Source organism: Pelobates fuscus, chromosome 3 (assembly GCF_036172605.1).
Source record: "Pelobates fuscus isolate aPelFus1 chromosome 3, aPelFus1.pri, whole genome shotgun sequence".
Lineage (NCBI taxonomy): Eukaryota > Metazoa > Chordata > Amphibia > Anura > Pelobatidae > Pelobates > Pelobates fuscus.
This window is the reverse complement of record NC_086319.1, coordinates 355,194,358-355,217,259: the sequence shown is the minus strand read 5'-3', so window position 1 is coordinate 355,217,259 and position 22,902 is coordinate 355,194,358. Positions and strand designations below refer to the sequence as shown.

The 22,902-nt window shown below is 42.3% G+C and overlaps 1 protein-coding gene across 1 annotated transcript in view; it reads right to left on the bottom strand.

Annotated features, from left to right (window-relative positions):
* The window catches only part of LOC134603325 (asialoglycoprotein receptor 1-like), a 46,325-nt gene that overhangs the window by 14,994 nt on the left and 8,429 nt on the right, over nucleotides 1-22,902 (bottom strand). Inside the window, exons 3-6 of the mRNA XM_063449187.1 lie at nucleotides 20,552-20,611; nucleotides 19,810-19,893; nucleotides 11,918-11,989; nucleotides 6,821-6,883 (exon numbers count right to left, since the gene is read on the bottom strand). Coding sequence (XP_063305257.1) covers nucleotides 6,821-6,883; nucleotides 11,918-11,989; nucleotides 19,810-19,893; nucleotides 20,552-20,611 — 279 coding nt within the window. The remainder of the gene's footprint in view (nucleotides 1-6,820; nucleotides 6,884-11,917; nucleotides 11,990-19,809; nucleotides 19,894-20,551; nucleotides 20,612-22,902) is intronic.

Here is a 22,902-nt window from a genome sequence, read left to right as displayed (position 1 = left end):
ATGCTAGCCCAACACCCTGAGACTCTAGTTAAAAAAATTTACTTTGACTTTTACTACCAACTAGTTATGTCCCGAACGGTTTGCTGGCGAATAGTTCTTGGCGAACATAGCTTGTTCGCGTACGCCACGGATGGCGAACATATGCGATGTTCGGTCCGCCCCCTATTCGTCATCATTGAGTAAACTTTGACCCTGTACCTCACAGTCAGCAGACACATTCCAGCCACGGTGATGTCCCGAACGGTTCGCTGGCGAATAGTTCCTGGCGAACATAGCTTGTTCGCGTACGCCACGGATGGCGAACATATGCGATGTTCGGTCCGGCCCCTATTCGTCATCATTGAGTAAACTTTGACCCTGTACCTCACAGTCAGCAGACACATTCCAGCCAATCAGCAGCAGACCCTCCCTCCCAGATCCTCCCACCTCCTAGACAGCATACAATTTAGATTAATTCTGAAGCTGCATTCTTTTTTTTTTTTGTATTATTTTTTTTGTGTGTTTGTGTTTATTATACATTATCCTCCATAGCCAGTAACCTGTCTGTATTATACATTATTCCCCCATAGCCAGTAACCTGTCTTTATTATACATTATCCCCCAATAGCCAGTAACCTGTGTTTATTATATATTATCCCCCCATAGCCAGTAACCTGTGTTTATTATACATTATCCTCCCCATAGCCAGTAACCTGTGTTTATTATACATTATCCTCCCATAGCCAGTAACCTGTGTTTATTATACATTATCCTCCCATAGCCAGTAACCTGTGCTTATTATACATTATCCCCCCATAGTCAGTAACCTGTGTTTATTATATATTATCCTCCCATAGCCAGTAACCTGTGTTTATTATACATTAACCCTCCCATAGCCAGTAACCTGTGTTTATTATACATTATCCCCCCATAGCCAGTAACCTGTGTTTATTATACATTATCCCCCCATAGCCAGTAACCTGTGTTTATTATACATTATCCTCCCATAGCCAGTAACCTGTTTTTATTATACATTATCCCCCCACAACCAGTAACCTGTGTTTATTATACATTATCCCCCCACAACCAGTAACCTGTGTTTATTATACATTATCCTCCCATAGCCAGTAACCTGTTTTTATTATACATTATCCCCCCACAACCAGTAACCTGTGTTTATTATACATTATCCCCCCACAACCAGTAACCTGTGTTTATTATACATTATCCCCCCATAGCCAGTAACCTGTGTTTATTATACATTATCCTCCCCATAGCCAGTAACCTGTGTTTATTATACATTATCCCCCCATAGCCAGTAACCTGTGTTTATTATACATTATCCTCCCATAGCCAGTAACCTGTGTTTATTATACATTATCCTCCCATAGCCAGTAACCTGTGTTTATTATACATTATCCTCCCATAGCCAGTAACCTGTGTTTATTATACATTATCCCCCCATAGTCATTTATCGTTGGACCTAGGCAGCATGATGTCTTAGGCCGGCCCAGAGAGTGAGTGAGTGAATAATATAATATATATGTTCAGAAACATATTAGTAATATATGTAAATCGGGTTCATGCAAAGAGGGTGAAAAGGTATTAAAGAAAAACACACTTATTGCATCCAATTTACAAAGCCAAACTTTTAAAAGCTTTTCTCATTTCTTTCTCGGGATGAGGAATATATCGGTTTCCATCTGCCCAATCTTTTAATAATATGCACTGGAGTGTCAGTGTTGAAGGAGACCGAAGCTGTCCCTATTCTAAATGAAAGACCCGAGACATGGATACAACCCAATCTTAGGAGTAGTGTTCTGATGTAGAAGATGAATTTAGCCGTAGTCAGAGGGATTCAGTGAGAGTAGTGGTGAAATGTGTGTGGCATGACTGAGTGTGGGTAAGTTCTAGGTGGGCCATAGTTCTAGGTGGGATAAAGTGGTATAGCAGATGGATGAGTAGTTTGGTTTGTTTTAGAGGTTTGTAGAGAAAGTATATAGTGATCATGATTTTTAGCGATATCCAATATTTTTAAGGTGGTCTCAAACAAACATAAAATGCTATATAAAATTTGTGGGAATATCGAATAGTCGTGTACAGTAAATCAGAGAGGGCTCAGAATATCGAACCATCGATCGGTAACCTGGATGAAGTAGGGGGTCTATCTGTTTTATTAAATACGCGGTAATATGCTTTTAATGGGATAGGACGTTAGGAAAGGTGTGTGTGATTGGGATAAGTGGTTGTGGCTGTATTTACCTTATCCTGGGACCGACCTGGCTCCTAAGCTTGAGCCGCGCGTGGCTGGATCACTCCTGCCTCCACACCAGCCGCATGCGGCTTGATCTCCTCTTCTGACTTAGCCACGTGCACTGACCGCAGTGATCGGTCACGTGGCCCGCCTGGCACTAGGAGCACGGCTCGAGTCACGAGCTTGCTCTTAAAGGGGCAGTGGGAGCAAAAAGTTGATTCAGGCTCCCATTGGCCCACGTCATTCCAGCACCCCCACACACGAACGTTTTACAAATGGGGAGTTTGCGGTTGTGCAAATGGACTGTTTGCGGTTGTTTGCGGTGCGTTAAACGGGGAGTTTGGTCTGTCACTGTGAAGCGGGCGTAACCCTTACACTACCTGATTGATACAACATCATACCTGATGTTTTAAAGCACATTATTCCAAACAATTTAGGAATGTTAGGTGATTTATGCCCTTTATGGATTAAAACCAGACTCTGCATCAACTATGTAATTTTCCATGGGAGTTTTGCCATGGATCCCCCTCCGGCATGTCACAGTCCAGGTGTTAGTCCCCTTGAAACAACTTTTCCATCACTACTGTGGCCAGAAAGAGTCCCTGTCGGTTTTAAAATTCGCCGCCTATTGAAGTCTATGGCGGTTCGCCCGGTTCGCCCGTTCGCGAACATTTGCGGAAGTTCGCGTTCGCGAACGGAAAATTTTATGTTCGCGACATCACTACTACCAACTCTTAACAACTGAACTTCATATAGAATGTACCCATTGCCATTCTGGCTATGAACTGACATAATATTGTATGATATTATTAAAGGGACACTATAGTCACCAGAACAACTACAGCTTATTGAATTTGCTCTGGTGAGTAGAATCATTGCTTTTTGCTGTAAACACTGTCTTTTCAGAGAAAATGCAGTGTTTACATTACAGACTAGTGATAACTTCACTGGCCAGCCCTCTGATGGCTGCTAGAGGTGCTTCCTTGGGCAGTCCTGCCTAGTGTGCAGCACTGCCATTCAGTGTCTCCACCCTCTGCATACAGACACTGATTCTATTCATCTCTATGAGGAGATGCTGATTGACCAGGGCTGTGTTTGACTTGTGCTGGCTCTGCTCCTGATCTGCCTCCTTGACAGTCTCAGACAATCCTATAGGGAAGCATTGTGACTGGCTCAGACCACCACTTCTGATGATGTCAGCAGACAGAGGCAGTTCACAGACAGAGGCAGCAGCTTCATACTTGAATACAAGTAAGATTTTACTATATTTAGGGAGGCAAGAGGGGATCAGGGGGCTAGATGGTGGTTTTAATACTATAGGGTCAGGAATACATTTTTGTGTTCTTGACCCTATTGTGCTCCTTTAAGCCTGCATCTCTCTCTTTATAATTATATCCAGAGATTTGAGGAATTTACTGACCCTATTAGTACTGCTATGTATCTACTCCCTTGCATATGTGTGGTTTAGTAACTTTAACCAAGTCAGCAGTAATTTGGTACACGCAATCAGCATATCTCCACATATTCCAGGCTATGATTTATTCAAGGATAAACTGATACAAGAATCAGGATACAATGGAATAGCTAAAACGATACAATTAACATAACAGTGTGATACTGTTCGTAAACATTCATATTGTTACGAATTGACTGCACTCATGTAAACTTAGAGCCTTTTAATATGCCTCACCTGTCCAAGACAGGGGCCTTTTCCATCCTCCCTCTTACTTCAAATTAAAGTCAGAAAACCTGTAGGTCAATAGGGAACAAAACACGTAGGACCTGGGATTTTTTTTATTATTTTATAATTTAATCTAAAAATATTATTACAATAAATTATTTTTTACTACCTACTGACCTGCTGGTTTCCTGACTTCAATTTGAAGTGAAAAGGAGGACGAAAGAAGTCCAGGCCCCTGTCTTGGACAGGCCAGGCCTATTGAAAGGCTCTAAGTTTACATATGTCTGTGAGTACAATCAATTCACAACAATATGAATGTTAGCTAACAGTATCACACTATGTTATGTTAATTGTATTGTTTTAGGTGTACAGCTGTATCCTGATTCTTGTATCAGTTTGTCCTAGTTTTGCTTTAACATCATTATAGGGGAAAGTGATCTCAGGAAGCTGTATGCATATGTTAAGTTGTTTATGTGTTTTTTTTACCCTGTTCTGCACATGTTCTGCACATGGAGCGTTATATATTTATGACTTATTCAAGTGTCCCTTTTACTAATATGATTAACAAATGTGTCTCCTGGATTACAAGAGCTCCTAGCATAGCACCTTAGATTCCTGCACACCTGTTTGTTCTCGCAGTACCTTTACGAACCCCTCACTATGATGAGTCAAACTACATGTCTTTTCTACATCACGTGAATGTATGTGAGAGAGTCTCTATTTTAACCCTTTAACCCCTTAAGGACCAAACTTCTGGAATAAAAGGGAATCATGACATGTCACACATGTCATGTGTCCTTAAGGGGTTAAAAAAGATATATAGTCACAGTTTGCATACTGTAAACACTCCTGCTGTGAGTATTATGTTAATTTGTTTCCTAAAATGCTTGTAATGGAGATTTCTTCCACCTTAGGCACCCTTGCAAATGCTCTCCCATGTCATCTCAAGTCATCTCAAGAAAGACTACATGGATTGCAGAGGAGTTTGAAGGACAGTCTTCTTTTTATAGACTGTGGACCCATTGTGGACTGAAACAGACCTCTGTGACCCTGACCACAGATAGTATTGCTACCTATCAGAAGAACCTAAAATGGTTGACATATTTTACTTTTTGCTGCTGGACTTTATTTGGCATGTGTTCAGTGTTCATTGTGTATGTGCATTTTTGCCTCCCTTTACCTTACTGACTCATTTCCTTTCCATCTCTCTCATTGGTCCACAATTATTTGTCATTGTCTGCTCCCCTTTCATGTTATGTAAACATTATACTCTATTTACACCCTGTGTTTTCCTCAAGAACCTGTAATTGTCTTGTCCCTTGATGTGTTATGACTCTGGCACTTGTCTAGTAGGATGCAGAAGAATCATGAAGTAAGTGACCAGCAGGGTGCTGCACATATAATTTTTAGTGTGGAAACAGTGCCATGATGAAGAAAGAGGCTAATAGGAATGTAAATAAGTTTGGAGGGAGTGGATGTCCAGTGAGCCATTTTAAAAGTTGAGCCATTTCACCGCTGATATACTATTAATTTGGCAGACCACCTGGCACCCAGACTGGGTACATGCGCCAATCCCTGCTTCCTAGGGCTCAACAAGTACTCCAAGCACTCCACCAGACACCATCAGCACTGTGGACCCTTAGTTGCCGTAGCTTGGCTGGGGTCTCACCGTCCTTTCCCACCCTGGACCAAACTCCTGGATCCAGCTCCCAGTGGGAAGACCTCTCCTCCAAGAGAGTATAGCAGGATAGCTCTGACAAGAGCTAGTGATATAGCCTCTATATCCTGCATAGATTTCTCCTACAGACATGAGACGAGGCTCTATGCTGAGGATGAACTGGAACTGTTTTAATGGAAGCCACATGCAGCCTTTTATGCAACTCTCCATGCAGGGGGTTTCCTTAATCACATTCCAGGAGCATTCTCCACTGGAGAGGAGACTAGTTACAAGCAAACATTCCACACACTCCTCCCCTGTGCCTGAGAGATAATTACCCGAACACACAACATATAATTAAATTATTTCTCAGGTACAAAAACATACAATTTAACAAACCCCAAAAGCACCCCCAAAACACTTGAAAACCCCACAAAGTCATATCCCTGATAGCCCCAATCGGGGTGACAAACATATCCAAAAATCACCCAGATCGGTTCAGGGGTTCGGGATTTACATGGGAGTCAATTATTTGACCGATCGTGCACATGGTCCTATGCCCAAAACAGTTCTAGGGAATCAGGGCTAATGGTCGTCTTTTTTTCGGGAGAACAAAAGTACATAAAACACCAAACGGAATACCTAAATTAATTGTGTAGCCTGTTCCCCTTGTTCGTGGGAACGTTTCCACTGAACAGTGCCTTTCTAAGGGGGGTTGAACCGAACGCAGGCGTTAAGTCTAGCGATGTTCGGGAGTTTCTGTGTCCACGTTTAGTTCCATGAGATTAATGCCCAAACTACGCTGCCTGCGTTCGCGGGAACAAGATGGCCGCCATCTCGTGGTCGTTCAGACGAAATGCGGCTACCCAGACGAACCCTTAGAACACTGCGGTGGAAATTGCTACAAAGTATCAATTGGGCTTAACAAGCTCCTGGGTTGTCTCTGGTTGGTGCGGCTGTTCGGATCCCGAACTATATAACCCCAATTGCACGAACAGAGCCCTTTTAAAGTATATTAGCCAAGTTCTGTTGCAGGGGCCATAGTCCTGAGGCAGGAGGCTGGCAAGTTGCCTCCTCCATTAGCCCGTGACGAGGTTCTGTCCGCCACAATTAGCATTTATATAGCACCAACATACTCCACAGTGATTTACAGCTAGAGAGAGTGGATATTTAGAGGTCAAGAAGGCCCTGGTCAAACAAACTTACAATAGGTTATCATGAAATCTCTTTCCAACCATTTAATTCTTACCTTTATGACGTATTGTATTGACAACTGACATGTACGATGTAAGTGCTTCGCTGATTTCATTAACTAGAACAGATGGAAAGGGATATTAATAAGACTTAAGAGGGAAACATTTTGCATTATGATATATTATGATATATATTATAATATATTACGGCATCATGCTTACTGAATTATTAACATATTTGCACGAAACATGTCATGTGAATTGCGCATACAGAGCACTATGAAGGCCATGTTTATTCGCTACCTGGGACTATTATTATTATGACTTTATTTAATTATTATGACCATTAAAGGGACACTATAGTCACTAAAACAGCTTTAGCTTAATGGAGCAGCTTTGGTGTATAGATCATGCCCCTGTAGTCTCACTGCTCAATTTTCTGCCATTTAGAAGCTAAATCTCTGTGTATGCAGCCTAGTCACACCTCCCTGCAAGTGACTTATACAGCCTTCATGTAAAGAGTCATCTAATGTTTAAACCTTTACTGCAAACTTTGTTTAATTTAGAATTTCTTATCTTATGCACTGTTCAGTTTACAGAGCAGGAGACACTAAAGAACAGGGAGGTCATTAAGGGCCTGGGAAGGGAGGAGATCTCTAAGGGACAGGGAGGGGAGAGGTACACTAAGGAACAGGGAGGGGAGAGGTACACTAAGGGACAGGGAGGGGAGATTAGGGGAGAGAAACACTAATGTACAGGGATGGGAGGGAAGAGGTACACTAAGGGACAGGGAGGGAAACACCAAGGCACAGGGAGGGGAGAGGTACATTAAGGGACAGGGAGGGGAAAGGTACACTAAGGGACAGGGAGGGAAGGGAGGGGAGAGGTACACTTGCAGTGTAGTGAATTAGGGGTAACCACACACGAGAAGGATTTGTTAATTGTTATAGACAACAAATTAGGCAGCAATATGCAATGTCAATCTGCAGTTGCTAGGGCCAGTAAGGTTTTGTCATGTATAAATAGGGGCATAAATTCTCAGTATGAAAATATAATTTTGCCTCTTTATAAATCGCTGGTAAGACCACACCTTGAATATGCTGTGCAATTTTGGGCACCTGTTTTAAAGAAGGATATCATGGCAGTAGAAATAGTGCAAAGACGATCTACATTAAGGGACAGGGAATGGAGGGTAGAGGTACACCAAGGGACAGGAATGGGAGAGGAACACTAAATATTCTTGAAAACATAAACGAATCTGACTGGCATGTTTATTTTGTGCATTTACCACTTAATAAAAAAAAAAGATGTGCAAGAATAAATAAATAATATTAAACATGTCCAGTAGTTTTGTGTAGAAATTGTTTATTTTTTCAAAATGGTAAATGTACAGTTATCTGCTATCGGCCTGAAAGTTCACAGATTATTGGTATCGGTATCAGCTCTAAAAAATCAATAACGGTAGATACCTAGTGGCTAGGGCTGCATAAACATAAACAAATGTGATTTAACTCTTATATGTCAGTGATTTGAGCAGTGAAACTTCAGAGGCATGATCTATACATCAAAACTGCTTCATTTACGTTTTTTGTAAATGCTACTTGCATGGTGTCTGTCTGGTGGGGGATTGCATGCTGTATTCTTTCCCTAAGTATCTTATTATCTGGAGAGTGTGTGGTATTTCGTCCTTGGTTTCCACTTTCTATGCCTTATTCCTTCTTTTATTTTTTATTTTTTTATTATTATTTAGCCACACCAGAGTTTATGGCAACGGCCTCCAGAAAAAAAAATATCATGGGGAAGATTTAAGAGACCGTTTGTAACCCACAAAGGAATCCACCCTTTGTAAGACGTTTGTCCTACTCAAGATAAATAAATTCTAATTTGTATGTCTTGTTCTGATGTACTGTAAATTTTTGTTCATGCTTGTTTACATCACAATTTTTTACCCTTCGTTGCAGATGTGTTCAGGTCTTATGTAAGCTTTCTTAATGTAATGTGTCACTCTTTCTCCGAATAAACGCTGATTGAAAAAAAGTTATTTAAACAATAAAAAAAGCATACATTTGTTGGTTGCATGAGTAATTCTCCATATAACCATTAGCTGCAATTGTTACTTTGAATCTTTGGGATACGCCTCTAACTCAGTTTTGTCACATCTAAGTCCTCTAATTTGTCACCATTCTGTGAAAAAATTGTTCAAGCTGAAACAGGTTGGACTGGGACCATTGAAAACATAATGTTTATGTCCTGACACTGATTTTGAATTGAATTGAGGACTGAGATTTTAGTGGGCCTTTCATAGAGATTCAAGAGGTACTTGGTTTTAAAGTAAACCTGTCATTGACTCACCTCACCCTGAATCCAGCACTGCCATGTACTTACATGGGTGGATGCCACTTCTGTAACACCAATCTCTGGTCCACCTGCCCACAGTGTACTTTAATTTGCCTAGCTTTGGGAAGCCTCCTTAAGCAGAACAAGCCTCCTCTTTTGATGCCAACATGCTGGCTTCTTTTCCAGCATACTGATGTTTCAGTGATGTGATGGAGCTCCCATACTTCAACTAAGTACCTCCACCAAGTCTGCTTCCTAGCCACTTTCAGAGACCCTGGAATGCTTCTGTCCCAGTCTCGGAAGCTTAACTGGGGACTTTCTGGAGCTCTTTCATCCGACCAGGCTGCAGCTCTCATATCAACTCCTCTGCCTGCACTGTGACTATCTCCTGCCCTTATAAAGGCAATTTCAGTTCTCAGGCCTTTTTGAATTGTCCCTGGCTACAGGGACCAAGCAACCAGCCAACAGGTCTTAAGACTCTTTTACTGGGTCTCCGGAACAAATGGACACAGGGCTTACAATTCCAAAAGAAACTAGCAGACTCAGCTTTATTGAAAACAGCACATCTATTTATACCCAACAGCTTCATTTACATACAATAGGGTTACAGTGGTACATAGAGATCTGCTTCAGATCCTGCACTGTAACCCCCTCCCAAACAGTAGAGAGAGTCCAAGTTAGCCATTAGCAGTATGGACTTGGGCTAGTAACCAATTATACGACAAAGCTTAATTACGTTAGTGTGAATGCAGTACTGTCTAAAAGAAAGGGTGAGGACAGACAACAACAAGGGCTGAGGATCAGTGATGGTGACTACTGTCACCATTACGTCAGAGACTCTATGCCTATACTCTCAAGCCAGCACTAACAGCATCAGCTAGCGAGTTACCATAGCAACCACAGCACATGTGCAGTGGTTGCTATGCTTGGTGAGCGGTAGGATCGCCTGTGGGAGGTGCATTCTGTTCTCCTTGTCACTCAATTCTCAATAAACACTTATGCAAAAAAAGAGGTTTCATGAAAACTTTACAGTGCCAGTAAATCAAGTAAAATGGGTCCTACGTTTCAGCTGTAAAACTGCAAGGTTTGGAGAGGAAGGTACCCTACTTTGCATAATTATAAACAGCAAAGAATATGTTGGAATAGAATGTCCTTATAGAGCATCCAGCAGACAATGGGCATCTATGGAAATGGCATCTACTTTATTGGACAAACATTGGACAACAAAAGGTGGAGGGAGTTACAGAATTCAAACCAAAAGTGTAACTGCATAATGCGTTTGATATCTGTGACCAGAACTAGATTACCCATAAGGTGGCATATGCACCCGCCTATGGCCTGGATTTAGACAAGGGCCTGGTGGGAACCTGTCTGAGCCTGGAGCTCAGGGTCTTTTCAAAGTATGCAAAGACCTCAGACTGTGATAGAGAAACTTTGCACCTGACAGGCTTCTCACACAGTTGTAACCAGACAAGCTGGACACACAGGATCAGAGGGGTTGAAGGTCCTGCTCAATGATCTTACATGCTAGAGGGAGTGGGGTAAAGTGACACAAATGGTAGACTTATGGCAGTTGCAAGAGAGGAATCAGTCAGGAGCTATTAACAGTTTAAATGATATGCTTTTATGAAGAAGTGGGTTTTTAATGATTTTTTTTGAGGGAGTGGAGACTGGGTGAGCATCTAACGGAGGAGGGAAGTGAGTTCCACAGGAACGGTGCAGCCCTCAAGAAGTCTTGAAGTCGAGCATCAGATGTGGGAGTACGGACAGAAGATAGACGTCTTTAGCAGAGCATAAGGGCATAGATGGGACATACTTGTGTATTAGGGAGGATAGATAGGTGGGAGCAGCATTTTGTAGAGATTTGAAAGCAAGAACCAGAATTTTAAATTCAGCCCTATATCTTACAGGAAACCAATGTAGGGACTGACAGAAGTGCGGGCAGACAGGAAGATGAGCCTCGCCACCGCATTCATTATGGACTGTAAAGGCGCAAGCAGGGCTGCCATCAGGGGGTGACAACCATGACGGTTGTCACGGGCCCAGCGGCCCTGTGGGGGCCCACGTGGAGGCTGTATTTGTGTGTAGTTTTGGCCTTTGATTGGAGTTTTCTTTGTATGTACTTTTGACCTTTGATTGCAGAAGTGTTTTTATGTGTAGGGTTTGTATTTTAATTCTGGTGTGTGTGTCTATGTAGTGTTGGCATTTGACTGCAGAGGTATGTTTGAATGTTGTGTTGACATTTCAATGCTGGGGTCTGTTTGTGTGTAGTATAAACATTTGAATGCAGGCATGTATGGACATATACACATATACTGCCGTGCACACATACTGACACACACACACACACACACACACACACACAGTCAATGAAACAGATACACCCACATAAACACACACTGAGGCACAGAGATAAAAACACAAACATATACAAAAAACTGTGCTGGTGTAGCTCAAGAGGAGATCAGTATTTAGTGAGCATGTACTAAAGTAATTATATATATATATATATATATTGTTTTTCCAGGGGATGCTCGTAATATAAGCCCTAACCCAAAAATAAAAAAAACCTTATTTAGATCGTCACTAGTTCACTAAAAATAGAACACACACATAATTAGGATATTAATATTGTTAAAAATGATGAAAAGAAAAAACATAAAGCATGACAATTCTACGAATCAACTGAATATTTCAAATTTAAAAGTGTGAAAAATTAGATTTGTTGTATAATTATAATGAAACGTTTTAAATAAAAAGCAAGAAATGTCACTAAAAATTGAATGGATACTCAATTATCAATAATTCACTTAAACCTTTTTTTTCCAAAGTGCCAAGGGTGACTATGTTTTCTTTGTGGATTTCTGTTTGTACTTTGATCCCTTCAACTGAAATGCAAAAAAAAAAAAATAACAGATTACATTTTCAATTATAGAAATAACAATTAGTGATTAATTCCAGCTTTAGAAATAATAATGTTATATTCTCACGTATTACAGAAATTGTTTACTGAAAGTAGTATTTAAAATATACTATATTAAGTCTACTGGGTGTGTTTGGAATGCGATAACTCCCAGACTGGCTGACTTCAATGAGAGATCATCTGTCCAAGTTCATAGAATAAGCAGTGATGCTGTTATTGTTAAGATACGGCAATCAATATTTTTGTGCCGATAGAAGCAGGATTCCCATGGCAGCATCCGCTTCTACTGGTCTTCTCTAGCAGGAAAATCCAGTGAGCATCATTCTGCATTGACTGTGCTTTATTTAACAGAGAAATCCAGATTCTACTACTGAAACATTTAAATATGGGTATTGTTGCCCTAATATAGTCTAGAACACCTGCAGTCGGATTTATTCACACATTTGCTCTGCATGTTAGAGAACGTCTTCTCTGATGTCCCTGAAATGGATGACTGTGGATTGGAATTTTCCCATAGGATCTGGGACAGTCGTGTATGGATTCGGAAGACTCCTGCCACCTCAAAACACAACTGTCACCTCAAAACTATGTTCAATATTAAAATCATTTCATCAAGTTTTAAAAGTAAATAGATTTCTTTTTTAAATGTAGTTAATAAAAAAAATAGAGAAAAGCTCAGTAGACGAGAGCATCATTCAGCCATATCTATGTACCTTGAGTTTTATTATTGACAGTTAGTCTCTATGGTCTTCCCTGCATCATTACCTGCACAGAAGTAGGGAAGACCAAAGAGACTAACTGTCCGTTTTCAAACACTGTCTGATCTAAGGTGCGTGTATATGACCGAAAGTCCTTCTCTTCTGTTTACATATACTTAAAGGACCACTCTAGGCACCCAGACCACTTCAGCTTAATGAGCTGGTCTGGGTGCCAGGTCCTTCTAGGGTTAACCCATTTTTTCATAAACATAGCAGTTTCAGAGAAACTGCTATGTTTATGAATGGGTTAAGCCTTCCCCCTATGTCCTCTAGTGGCTGTCTCATTGACAGCCGCTAGAGGCGCTTGCGTGCTTCTCACTGTGATTTTCACAGTGAGAGCACGCCAGCGTCCATAGGAAAGCATTATGAATGCTTTCCTATGTGACCGGCTGAATGCGCGCGCAGCTCTTGCCGCGCGTGCGCATTCAGCCGACGGGGAGGAGAAGAGGAGGATTGGAGGAGGAGAGCAGGAGGAGATCTCTCCGCCCAGCGCTGGAAAAAGGTAAGATTTAACCCCTTTCCCCTTTCCAGAGCCGGGCGGGAGGGGGTCCCTGAGGGTGGGGGCACCCTCAGGGCACTCTAGTGCCAGGAAAACGAGTATGCTTTCCTGGCACTAGAGTGGTCCTTTAATTGAAAAACATATCTATTTATTTTCAATAGTTGATGAAAGGATTATTATATTTAAGAAAAATAGCTTTGAGGTGACAGTTATTACATAATGGACAATTCCTTTGTGTACTGAATGAATGAACATAATTCTTTGGTTCGAGGAACTCGATTCTCAGGTTCTACTTTCATTCCAGATGGCCTTTATTTAAAGGAGAGGTTCTCGGTGGTCTTCAGGTGAATGTAAAGATTCTTCAAGTGAATTTGTTAAATTTTAGGGTGTGACAAGCTTTCTGGGTCTTTGGAGAAATTAGCAGGCTCTACTAGTGAAGGAGCTCAGTGTGAATATGTAAAATATGAAGGATTTGGACATAATGGTCATAGTTTCAGAATAAATTACATATTATTAGTGTCTCCAGGTGAATTAGCAAATCCTCCTTTAGAAATGGCAGATACAGAGTTGGAGGTTAGAGGGAATTATATGAAGGTCTCGGGGTGAATGAGAACATTCTATGGTTCTCTGATTGGTAGAGTATCAACATGAACAAACAGATTCACTGACTGTCACAGTGAACTGACAAATTCTAAGGGTAATTTATCGAATGAGCTGATTATCTGGGATTTATTGGTAATGGGATTAGTTTATGGGTCTCAGAGTGGTCTTGGGGTTGAGCTGCCAAATTTAGAAGGTTATTTACTAGTGAATTTAAAGTAAATTTTAAATTTAAAGCCAGAGTAAAATCATAGTTGAAACCCATTTGGCTTACTAGTGTCAGGGTACCTGTAGTCTCTACCTCTGATAAGAGGAGAGACTTAGACGTTTTTCCTTCCAGAAGGTCTGTTTCTCCCGTTCCTCGCGGTTCCTCCGGTCACTTACACGCCGGCCCGCGAGGGATCCACGTCCTTTTATCACGCGACGCTTAGTAACCGACGTCATGACGCTAATCCACCCCGACCTGTCAGTCAAGTCCTGAACACTAATCAGGATTCGTCAGGGGTGTGATTACCTCCTATACCAGGGTATTTAATAGAGCTTCCCGCATTTGCTCATTGCCCTGTCGTGGTTCTAGCCAGTCTAGTCACCCAGTGCTCTTGTATTCTGATTGTCTCTTTGGTTCTGATCCGGCTTGTTTGTCTTAACCTGCTTCTCTCTGTTACCCTTTGACTCGGCTTGTCTCTCGCTTACCTGTCTTCTCGTTCCCTCGACCTCGGCTTGTCTCTGACCATTCTCTTCTTAGTCCTTACGTTAGTCCGGCCATTCTAAGGTCCGGTATACGTACCTACCACCTGTTTGTACTCTGCGTGTTGGATCCCTGTCCCGATCCTGACATTACGACAGGGCCAATGGATCCTGCAGGTACAAACAGTCAGCTTGGTCCTTCCGATCCTAGGTTTGACGCCATGGACCACAGAATGGACCAGATGGTCCTAGCGCTACAAGCGTTACTATCTCGCCCTAATAATCCACCAGAGGAGATGCGTAGTACTTCTATCTCTCCTGTGAGTTCAGGTCTAGAGGTAGCCACTGTAGGTGCTTCTTCCCGAATTACCCCACCTGTACGTTATGGTGGTTCTCCTGAGAGGTGTCGTGGTTTTTTGAACCAAATCAGTATCCACTTCGAATTACAACCCCGATCCTATCCTACAGATAGGGCGAAGGTTGGATTTATTATCACATTACTCGTTGAGAAAGCTCTGAGATGGGCCAATCCGTTGTGGGAGAATGATAATCCGTTAGTATATAATTATAATGCCTTTGTAGCTGCTTTTAGAAGAACTTTTGACCCCCCTGGCAGAAAGGTCAATGCAGCTAGATTACTGTTGCGCCTTAGACAGGACAACCGAACACTTGTGGAGTATGCACTAGAGTTCAGGTCCTTGGCGGCAGAGGTTAAGTGGAATGAACAGGCTTATATAGACGTGTTTTTAAACGGATTATCAGATGTAATACTTGACGAGGTAGCTACTAGAGAGCTTCCTGAGAATTTGGAGGATTTAATTTCTTTTATTTCTCGCATTGATGAACACTTAAGAGAGAGGCAGAACACTCGAGATAGAACCTGTAGACCTTCCTTTAGACTAGCTCCATCATTTCAAAGTCCTGAAACCAAAACCTCACCTTTTCCAGAACCTATGCAGATAGGCAATACTCGCCTCTCAGAAGAGGAAAGACATTACAGGAGAAGGGAGGGGTTGTGTATGTACTGTGGAGTCAAAGGTCACTTACGCATAACTTGTCCTAATCGCTCGGGAAACGCTCGCACCTAAGTTTCTCTAGAGGACAGGCCTTGGGTGTTTCTATTTTGTCCTCTACTCATAATTATAAAGAGCACAGGCTTCTGCTACCCGTTTCTTTAACGTGGGACAAAGGAATACTAAAAACTATGGCATTGATAGATTCCGGAGCTGCTGAGAGCTTTATTGACCAAGTTTTTGTTACTAAACACGCTATCCCATCCCAGTTAAGGGAGACGCCCTTGGCCGTTGAGGCCATAGATGGTAGACCTTTAGTGGAGCCTGTTATTTTTCGTGAGACCATACCCGTTAACTTAACTGCTGGTATCTTACACAAGGAGGAGATATCTCTATTACTCATTTCATCCCCTTCTGTTCCCATAGTCCTGGGGTATTCCTGGCTAAAGAGACATAACCCTATTATTGATTGGGAATCAGGGGAAATAGTCTCATGGGGTCAGAGTTGTCAGGAGAGGTGTTTACGGAAAGTGTCACCACTTTGCATAGTTAATACACCAACTAATTCTACCGACTCTACAGAAGTACAAATACCGCCCCTGTACCTGGATTTAAAGGCGGTATTTGACAAAAGAAAGGCCGATACTTTACCTTTGATTGTAAGATTAATCTACTTCCTGGTACTATGCCTCCCAGGGGTCATGTATACCCTTTGTCTATTAAAGAGAACTTAGTCCTAGAGGAGTATATTCGTGAAAATCTAGACAAAGGATTCATTAGGAGATCCTCCTCCCCTGCCGGGGCTGGTTTTTTTTTTTGTTAAAAAGAAGGATGGTACGCTAAGACCTTGCATTGACTACCGAGGTTTGAACAAAATAACCATTAGAAATGCCTATCCGATTCCTTTGATTACTGAGCTCTTTGATCGTTTAAAGGGTTCCAAGATTTTCACCAAGTTAGATCTCAGAGGGGCATATAACTTGGTGAGAATTCAGCAGGGACACGAGTGGATGACGGCGTTCAACACTCGATATGGACACTATGAATATACAGTAATGCCTTTTGGTCTCTGCAATGCACCGGCAGTATTTCAAGACCTGATCAATGAAGTTCTTAGGGAATTTCAACATGACTGTGTTATTGTATACCTCGATGATATACTTATACATTCTAGAGAGATTGAGACTCACCACGCACAAGTCTGAAGGGTTTTACGCAAGCTCCTTCAACATGGCTTGTACTGCAAATTGGAGAAATGTAGCTTTGACCAATCCCAGACAAACTTTCTTGGTTATGTGATTTCTGGGGAGGGGTTTAAGATGGATCCGGATAAACTCCAGTCCATTTTAGATTGGCCCTTACCTAAGGGTCTCAAGGCCATTCAGAGGTTTATTGGATTCTCCAATTATTATAGGCGCTTCATTAAGGGATACTCTTCAATCATTGCTCCTATCACCAATATGACCAGACAGGGGGCTGACACTAAGAATTGGTCTACCGAAGCACTCCTTGCTTTCAAGACTCTCAAGGAGCTTTTTGCTTCTGCACCAATTTTAGTTCATCCTGATACTACTCTGCCGTTCCTACTCGAAGTAGACGCTTCAGAGACGGGTATAGGTGCTATCCTGTCCCAAAGGTTAGGTGTGGATAAACCATTACATCCATGTGTTTTTTTTTCCAAAAAACTTTCAGGTCCTGAGAGCAGATATGACATTGGTGACAGGGAACTACTAGCGGTTATCATGGCTTTAACCCCTTAAGGACACATGACATGTGTGACATGTCATGATTCCCTTTTATTCCAGAAGTTTGGTCCTTAACCCCTTAAGGACACGTGACATGTGTGACATGTCATGATTCCCTTTTATTCCAGAAGTTTGGTCCTTAAGGGGTTAAGGGGTTAAAGGAGTGGAGACATTTATTGGAAGGGACCCTACATCCTGTTACTATTTTAACGGACCACAAGAACTTGTCCTATATTGGGGAGGCCAAGCGATTGTCCTCAAGGCAGGCCCGTTGGTCTTTATTCCTCACTAATTTCAATTACATACTCACTTATAGACCTGGTTCTAAGAATTCCAAAGCCGATGCTTTGTCTCGCCAATATGAACCTTCTGCTTTATCTGAGCCGGTTTTGTCTTCTATAGTACCCAAGTACAATTTTATCGCTAACACAAGTCTCAAAATCCACTCTCCGCTGCTTGCCCAGATCATGAAGTTGCAACATCTGGCACCTAGACAGACTCCTGCCGCAAGACACTTCGTTCCTCCTGAACTCCAACTGGAGCTCTTACAGTGTTTTCACGAGAGTAAGGTGGCTGGGCATCCTGGCATTCGCAAGACTTATTCCCTGATCTCTAAAGATTTCTGGTGGCCTTCTTTACGGAAGGATATTAAGGATTTCATCGGAGCATGTGAGGTCTGTACTAAAACTAAACAACCTCATACGCTTCCATGTGGCCTACTACATCCCTTGGACATTCCGGAGAGACCATGGTCCTGTTTGGCTATGGACTTTATTGTGGATTTGCCTGTTTCTAAAAGACAGACGGTTATTCTCACGGTGGTTGATAGGTTTACTAAGATGGCTCATTTCGTGCCTTTACCTAAACTTCCGACTTCTCCTGAATTGGCGGAGATATTCGCGAGAGAGATTTTTCGCTTACATGGGATACCTTCTGAAATTATTTCTGATAGAGGTTCCCAATTTGTTTCACGTTTCTGGAGATCCTTCTGTTCTCAACTAGGCATCAAATTGAATTTTTCGTCTGCCTATCACCCTCAGTCTAACGGAGCTGCTGAACGTACCAATCAAAAGATTGAACAATATTTGCGTAGTTTTGTTTCCGAACACCAGGACGATTGGGTCGGTTTGATTCCTTGGGCGGAGTTCGCACACAATAATCTTGTTTGTGATTCTACTCGTTCTAGCCCCTTTTTCATGAATTATGGCTTTCATCCTTCTATCCTTCCTTCGGTCTCTCCTTCCCAAGTGGTACCGTCGGTTGATGTTCATGTTGCCAATCTGAGGAAGTTGTGGGATCAGACTCGACAAATTCTCCTACATAATTCCATGTTGTTCAAGAAACACGCTGATAAACGCAGAAGGGCGGCTCCAGTTTTTGTTCCTGGTGATAGGGTATGGTTGAGTACTAAAAACATTCGTTTAAAGGTTTCCTCTATGAAATTCGCTCCCTGTTACATTGGCCCTTACAGGGTTCTGACTCGTATTAACCCGGTTGCGTATCGTCTAGCTCTTCCACCTGCCTTACGCATCCCTAACTCCTTTCATGTTTCCTTGCTGAAACCGCTAATTTGCAACAGATTTTCCTCTACTGTTTCCTCTCCTCGCCCTGTTCAGGTTGAGGGTCAGGAGGAGTACGAGATCAACTCCATCATCGACTCTCGGGTCTCTCGGGGGAAGTTACAATATCTTGTCGACTGGAAGGGATATGGTCCTGAGGAGAGGACTTGGGTACCTCAGGAGGATGTACATGCTCCTCGTCTCCGCAGGGCTTTTCACTCCCGCTTTCCATCTCGTCCCGGTTACTTCCGCCCGGTAGGCGTTTCTGAGAGGGGGGGTACTGTCAGGGTACCTGTAGTCTCTACCTCTGATAAGAGGAGAGACTTAGACGTTTTTCCTTCCAGAAGGTCTGTTTCTCCCGTTCCTCGCGGTTCCTCCGGTCACTTACACGCCGGCCGCGAGGGATCCACGTCCTTTTATCACGTGTTGGATCCCTGTCCCGATCCTGACAACTAGCCAACCAATCAGAGCGCTCTTGGTCATAGTAATTTTCCCATTCTTTGTGGGATGCTTTTATAGGCTTCCTAGTGTTGGAAGCCTATAAAAGCACTCATTCTATGGCAAGCCCTCCATAGGTGAAGATGTATAATTTTTTGAAGTGGTGCGTTTTTTACTTTTGAACCAGAGGGGCTCATGCAAACGTGACTGTACCGTTCTTTGTAGTATACATATTACAACTGTTCCTGAAATATTGCACAATAAGTGATTGTTTTACATCATGCAATATTTCTATTCACTTTTAGATTCATCATAAATGGCAAACAATTAAAAAAAAACTCTTTTAATACGTTAATGATGATAATAGACTGATGAAAATTATATAAAGTTATAAATTCTATTTAATTTTTAATTTAAAGATAACATAAGCTCATTCATACATTATAAATAGAGTTTCCAGGAATGTCCTTTCATATCAATTCTAACCTTGGTCTTTTATCATGCCAATATCATCAGAGTGGTTGGCTAATTGCTCTTCTGTTTGCATGGAATTGTTAATGTGTTCAGTTACTGAAAGAGAACAAATACAGTTAAGAGAACACTATATCTCAGGAATATATATGTACGAACGGTTTAAAACCCCTGGCCCCCATTACCCCACTTGATTTACTAACCCTTTTTTCCAGCGCCCGGCCTGTCTCCTTGCAGCTGGCCCCCCACTCCCACTCTATCTCCTTGGCTGAGATTATTACATTTGATGAGCTTAGCCAATGCAAGGCTTTCCTAAAGGAGAGCATTGGGAGACTATTGTGTATGCACGGCAAAACGCCATGCTGCTCCAATCAGCATCTTCTCATAGAGATGCATTGAATTAATGCTTCTCGATGGGAAACGTTCAGTGCCTCCATTGGCATTACCAGTTGAGTAATACTAGAAGTGCTAGCAAGGTCCCTGCTGGACATTTCCACAGTGAAGAAGATACAAGCAAGTTGGCCAAATAGATCTGGATGTGAACCCAGGGACCAGGTTATAGCTGCATTCAAACAAAACAGGCTAACAAGTGTAATTGCTTCTTTTATGACTTCTTTTAAAAAGAAAATTAGCTGGTACATTAAATGACCTTTTTTTCCAAACCAATGGTTTCCCCAGGATTTGCACATTAATTTTCAACTGTTCTTTTATTTATGAGAGAACTTTAAAATGTTTCTTAACACAGTTATTGTCTCACCTTTATCATTCAAGAGTCTAAGATTGCTTTTGAGTTCTAACTGAGAAGATGCAGTTGGTGCTGTTTGGAAAAAAAAACACAGACATTGTTGAAGATATTAAAAAATAATCCCATGCTTCTAAAACAACATGTCTACTAAACCTGTTATTATTAGGCAGAGACATCACAAAACATCATTCAGTAACATTCTTCTGAATGCCACGGGAACAGATTACAAAACATTAAAAGCCTTCAGCTGCCATCACTATTATTCAAAAAGCATTACAAGAAAAACAAAAAAGCATAGTTGGTGTGGCGGGACACCTCATAACGAGGTGTGAAAACCACAAACGAAATTAGTGGTGCATGCTTCCCTGGGTGGCCGCCGGTTTGCATAACCGAACGCCAACCAGGGGCAGCATTCGTATCCCGAACCGTATACCCACACTTTCTCAGGTCCCCGTGTCGCGGATCATCCTGATTGCTCCCAGCGGAGCTATGGTCACTGTTTCCCCCTGCTCAGGAGCTGCGAGGCTAGGTTCGCAGCTGCCCAAGAGAGCGCTCTCTCCAGTGGATACCTACGTGGGGATATCCACCGGAGCAGGGCCGCCATCAGGGGGTGACAACCCCACTTTCTTTCTCTGCACACATAGATAGCGAATATCGCGATCTATGTGTGCAGCCGCGGGCACCCGGCTCCCTGTTACCGCAGAGGGGGCCCAGGCAGCACACAGCCTCTTCTCTTCTCTCTTCTAATAAGTCTCGCGAGACCCGCTTGCAATGGCAACGCTCCGCGGGTCTCGCGAGAGTTTTTGGAAGAGAGGAGAGAAGAGGCTGTGTGCTGCCTGGGCCCCATCTGCGGTAACAGGGAGCCGGGGAGCCCCCACCGGACCACCAGGGATGGAATCTCCCCCCTCACTGGACACAGGTAAGCTGGGAGGGGGGAGAAACATTTAATTAAATTGAAAAAGAAATTAATAAGTTTATGTAAAAACGCCCCTTCCTCCCCCTCCTCCTCCCCCCCAGATTGCACATTTACACACACACACACTACATACACTGACACAACACACACACTACATTCACTAACACAACACACACTACATACACTAACACAACACACACACACACACACACACTGCATACACTGACACAACACACACTGCATACACTAACACAACACACATTGTATACACTAACACAACACACATTGTATACACTAACACAACACACACTCTGCATACACTGACACAACACACACTACATACACTAACACAACACACACACACTGCATACACTAACACAACACACACTCTGCGTACACTGACACAACACACACACTGCATACACTAACACAACACACACACTGCATACACTAACACAACACAAACTCTGCATACACTGACACAACACACACTGCATACACTAACACAACACACACTGCATACACTAACACAACACACACTCTGCATACATTAACACAACACACACTGCATACACTAACACAACACACACTCTGCATATATTGACACAACACACACTGCATACACTTATTCAACACACACTCTGCATACATTAACACAACACACACTGCATACACTAACACAACACACACTCTGCATACACTGACACAACACACTCTGCATACATTAACACAACACACACTCTGCATACATTAACACAACACACACTGCATATACTAACACAACACACACTCTGCATGCACTGACACAACACACACTGCATACACTAATACAACACACACACTGCATACACTAACACACACACTGCATACACTAATACAACACACACTGCATACACTAACACAACACACACTGCATACACTAACACACACACTGCATGCACTAATACAATACACACACTGCATTCACTAATACAACATGCACTCTGCATTCACTACACTAACACACACTCTGCATCCGCTACACACTAACACACTATCTGCATTCACTACACATTAACACTCTGCATTCACTACACTAACACACACTCTGCATCCGCTACACATTAACACACTCACTGCATTCACTACACATTAACACACTCTGCATTCACTACACTAACACACTCTCTGCATGCACTACACATTAACACACACTCTGCATTCACTACAAATTTACACACACTCTGCATTCACTATACTGACACACACTCTGCATTCACTACACTAACATACACTCTGCATTAACTGTACACACAGCATCCACTACACAAACATCCTGTATTCACAGTACACACACTACATCCACCACAAATTGAAACACTCTGCATTCACTATACACAGACACTGTGTCTAATACACACACTACATCCACTACAGACACTGCATCCACTAAACACATTTCATCTAG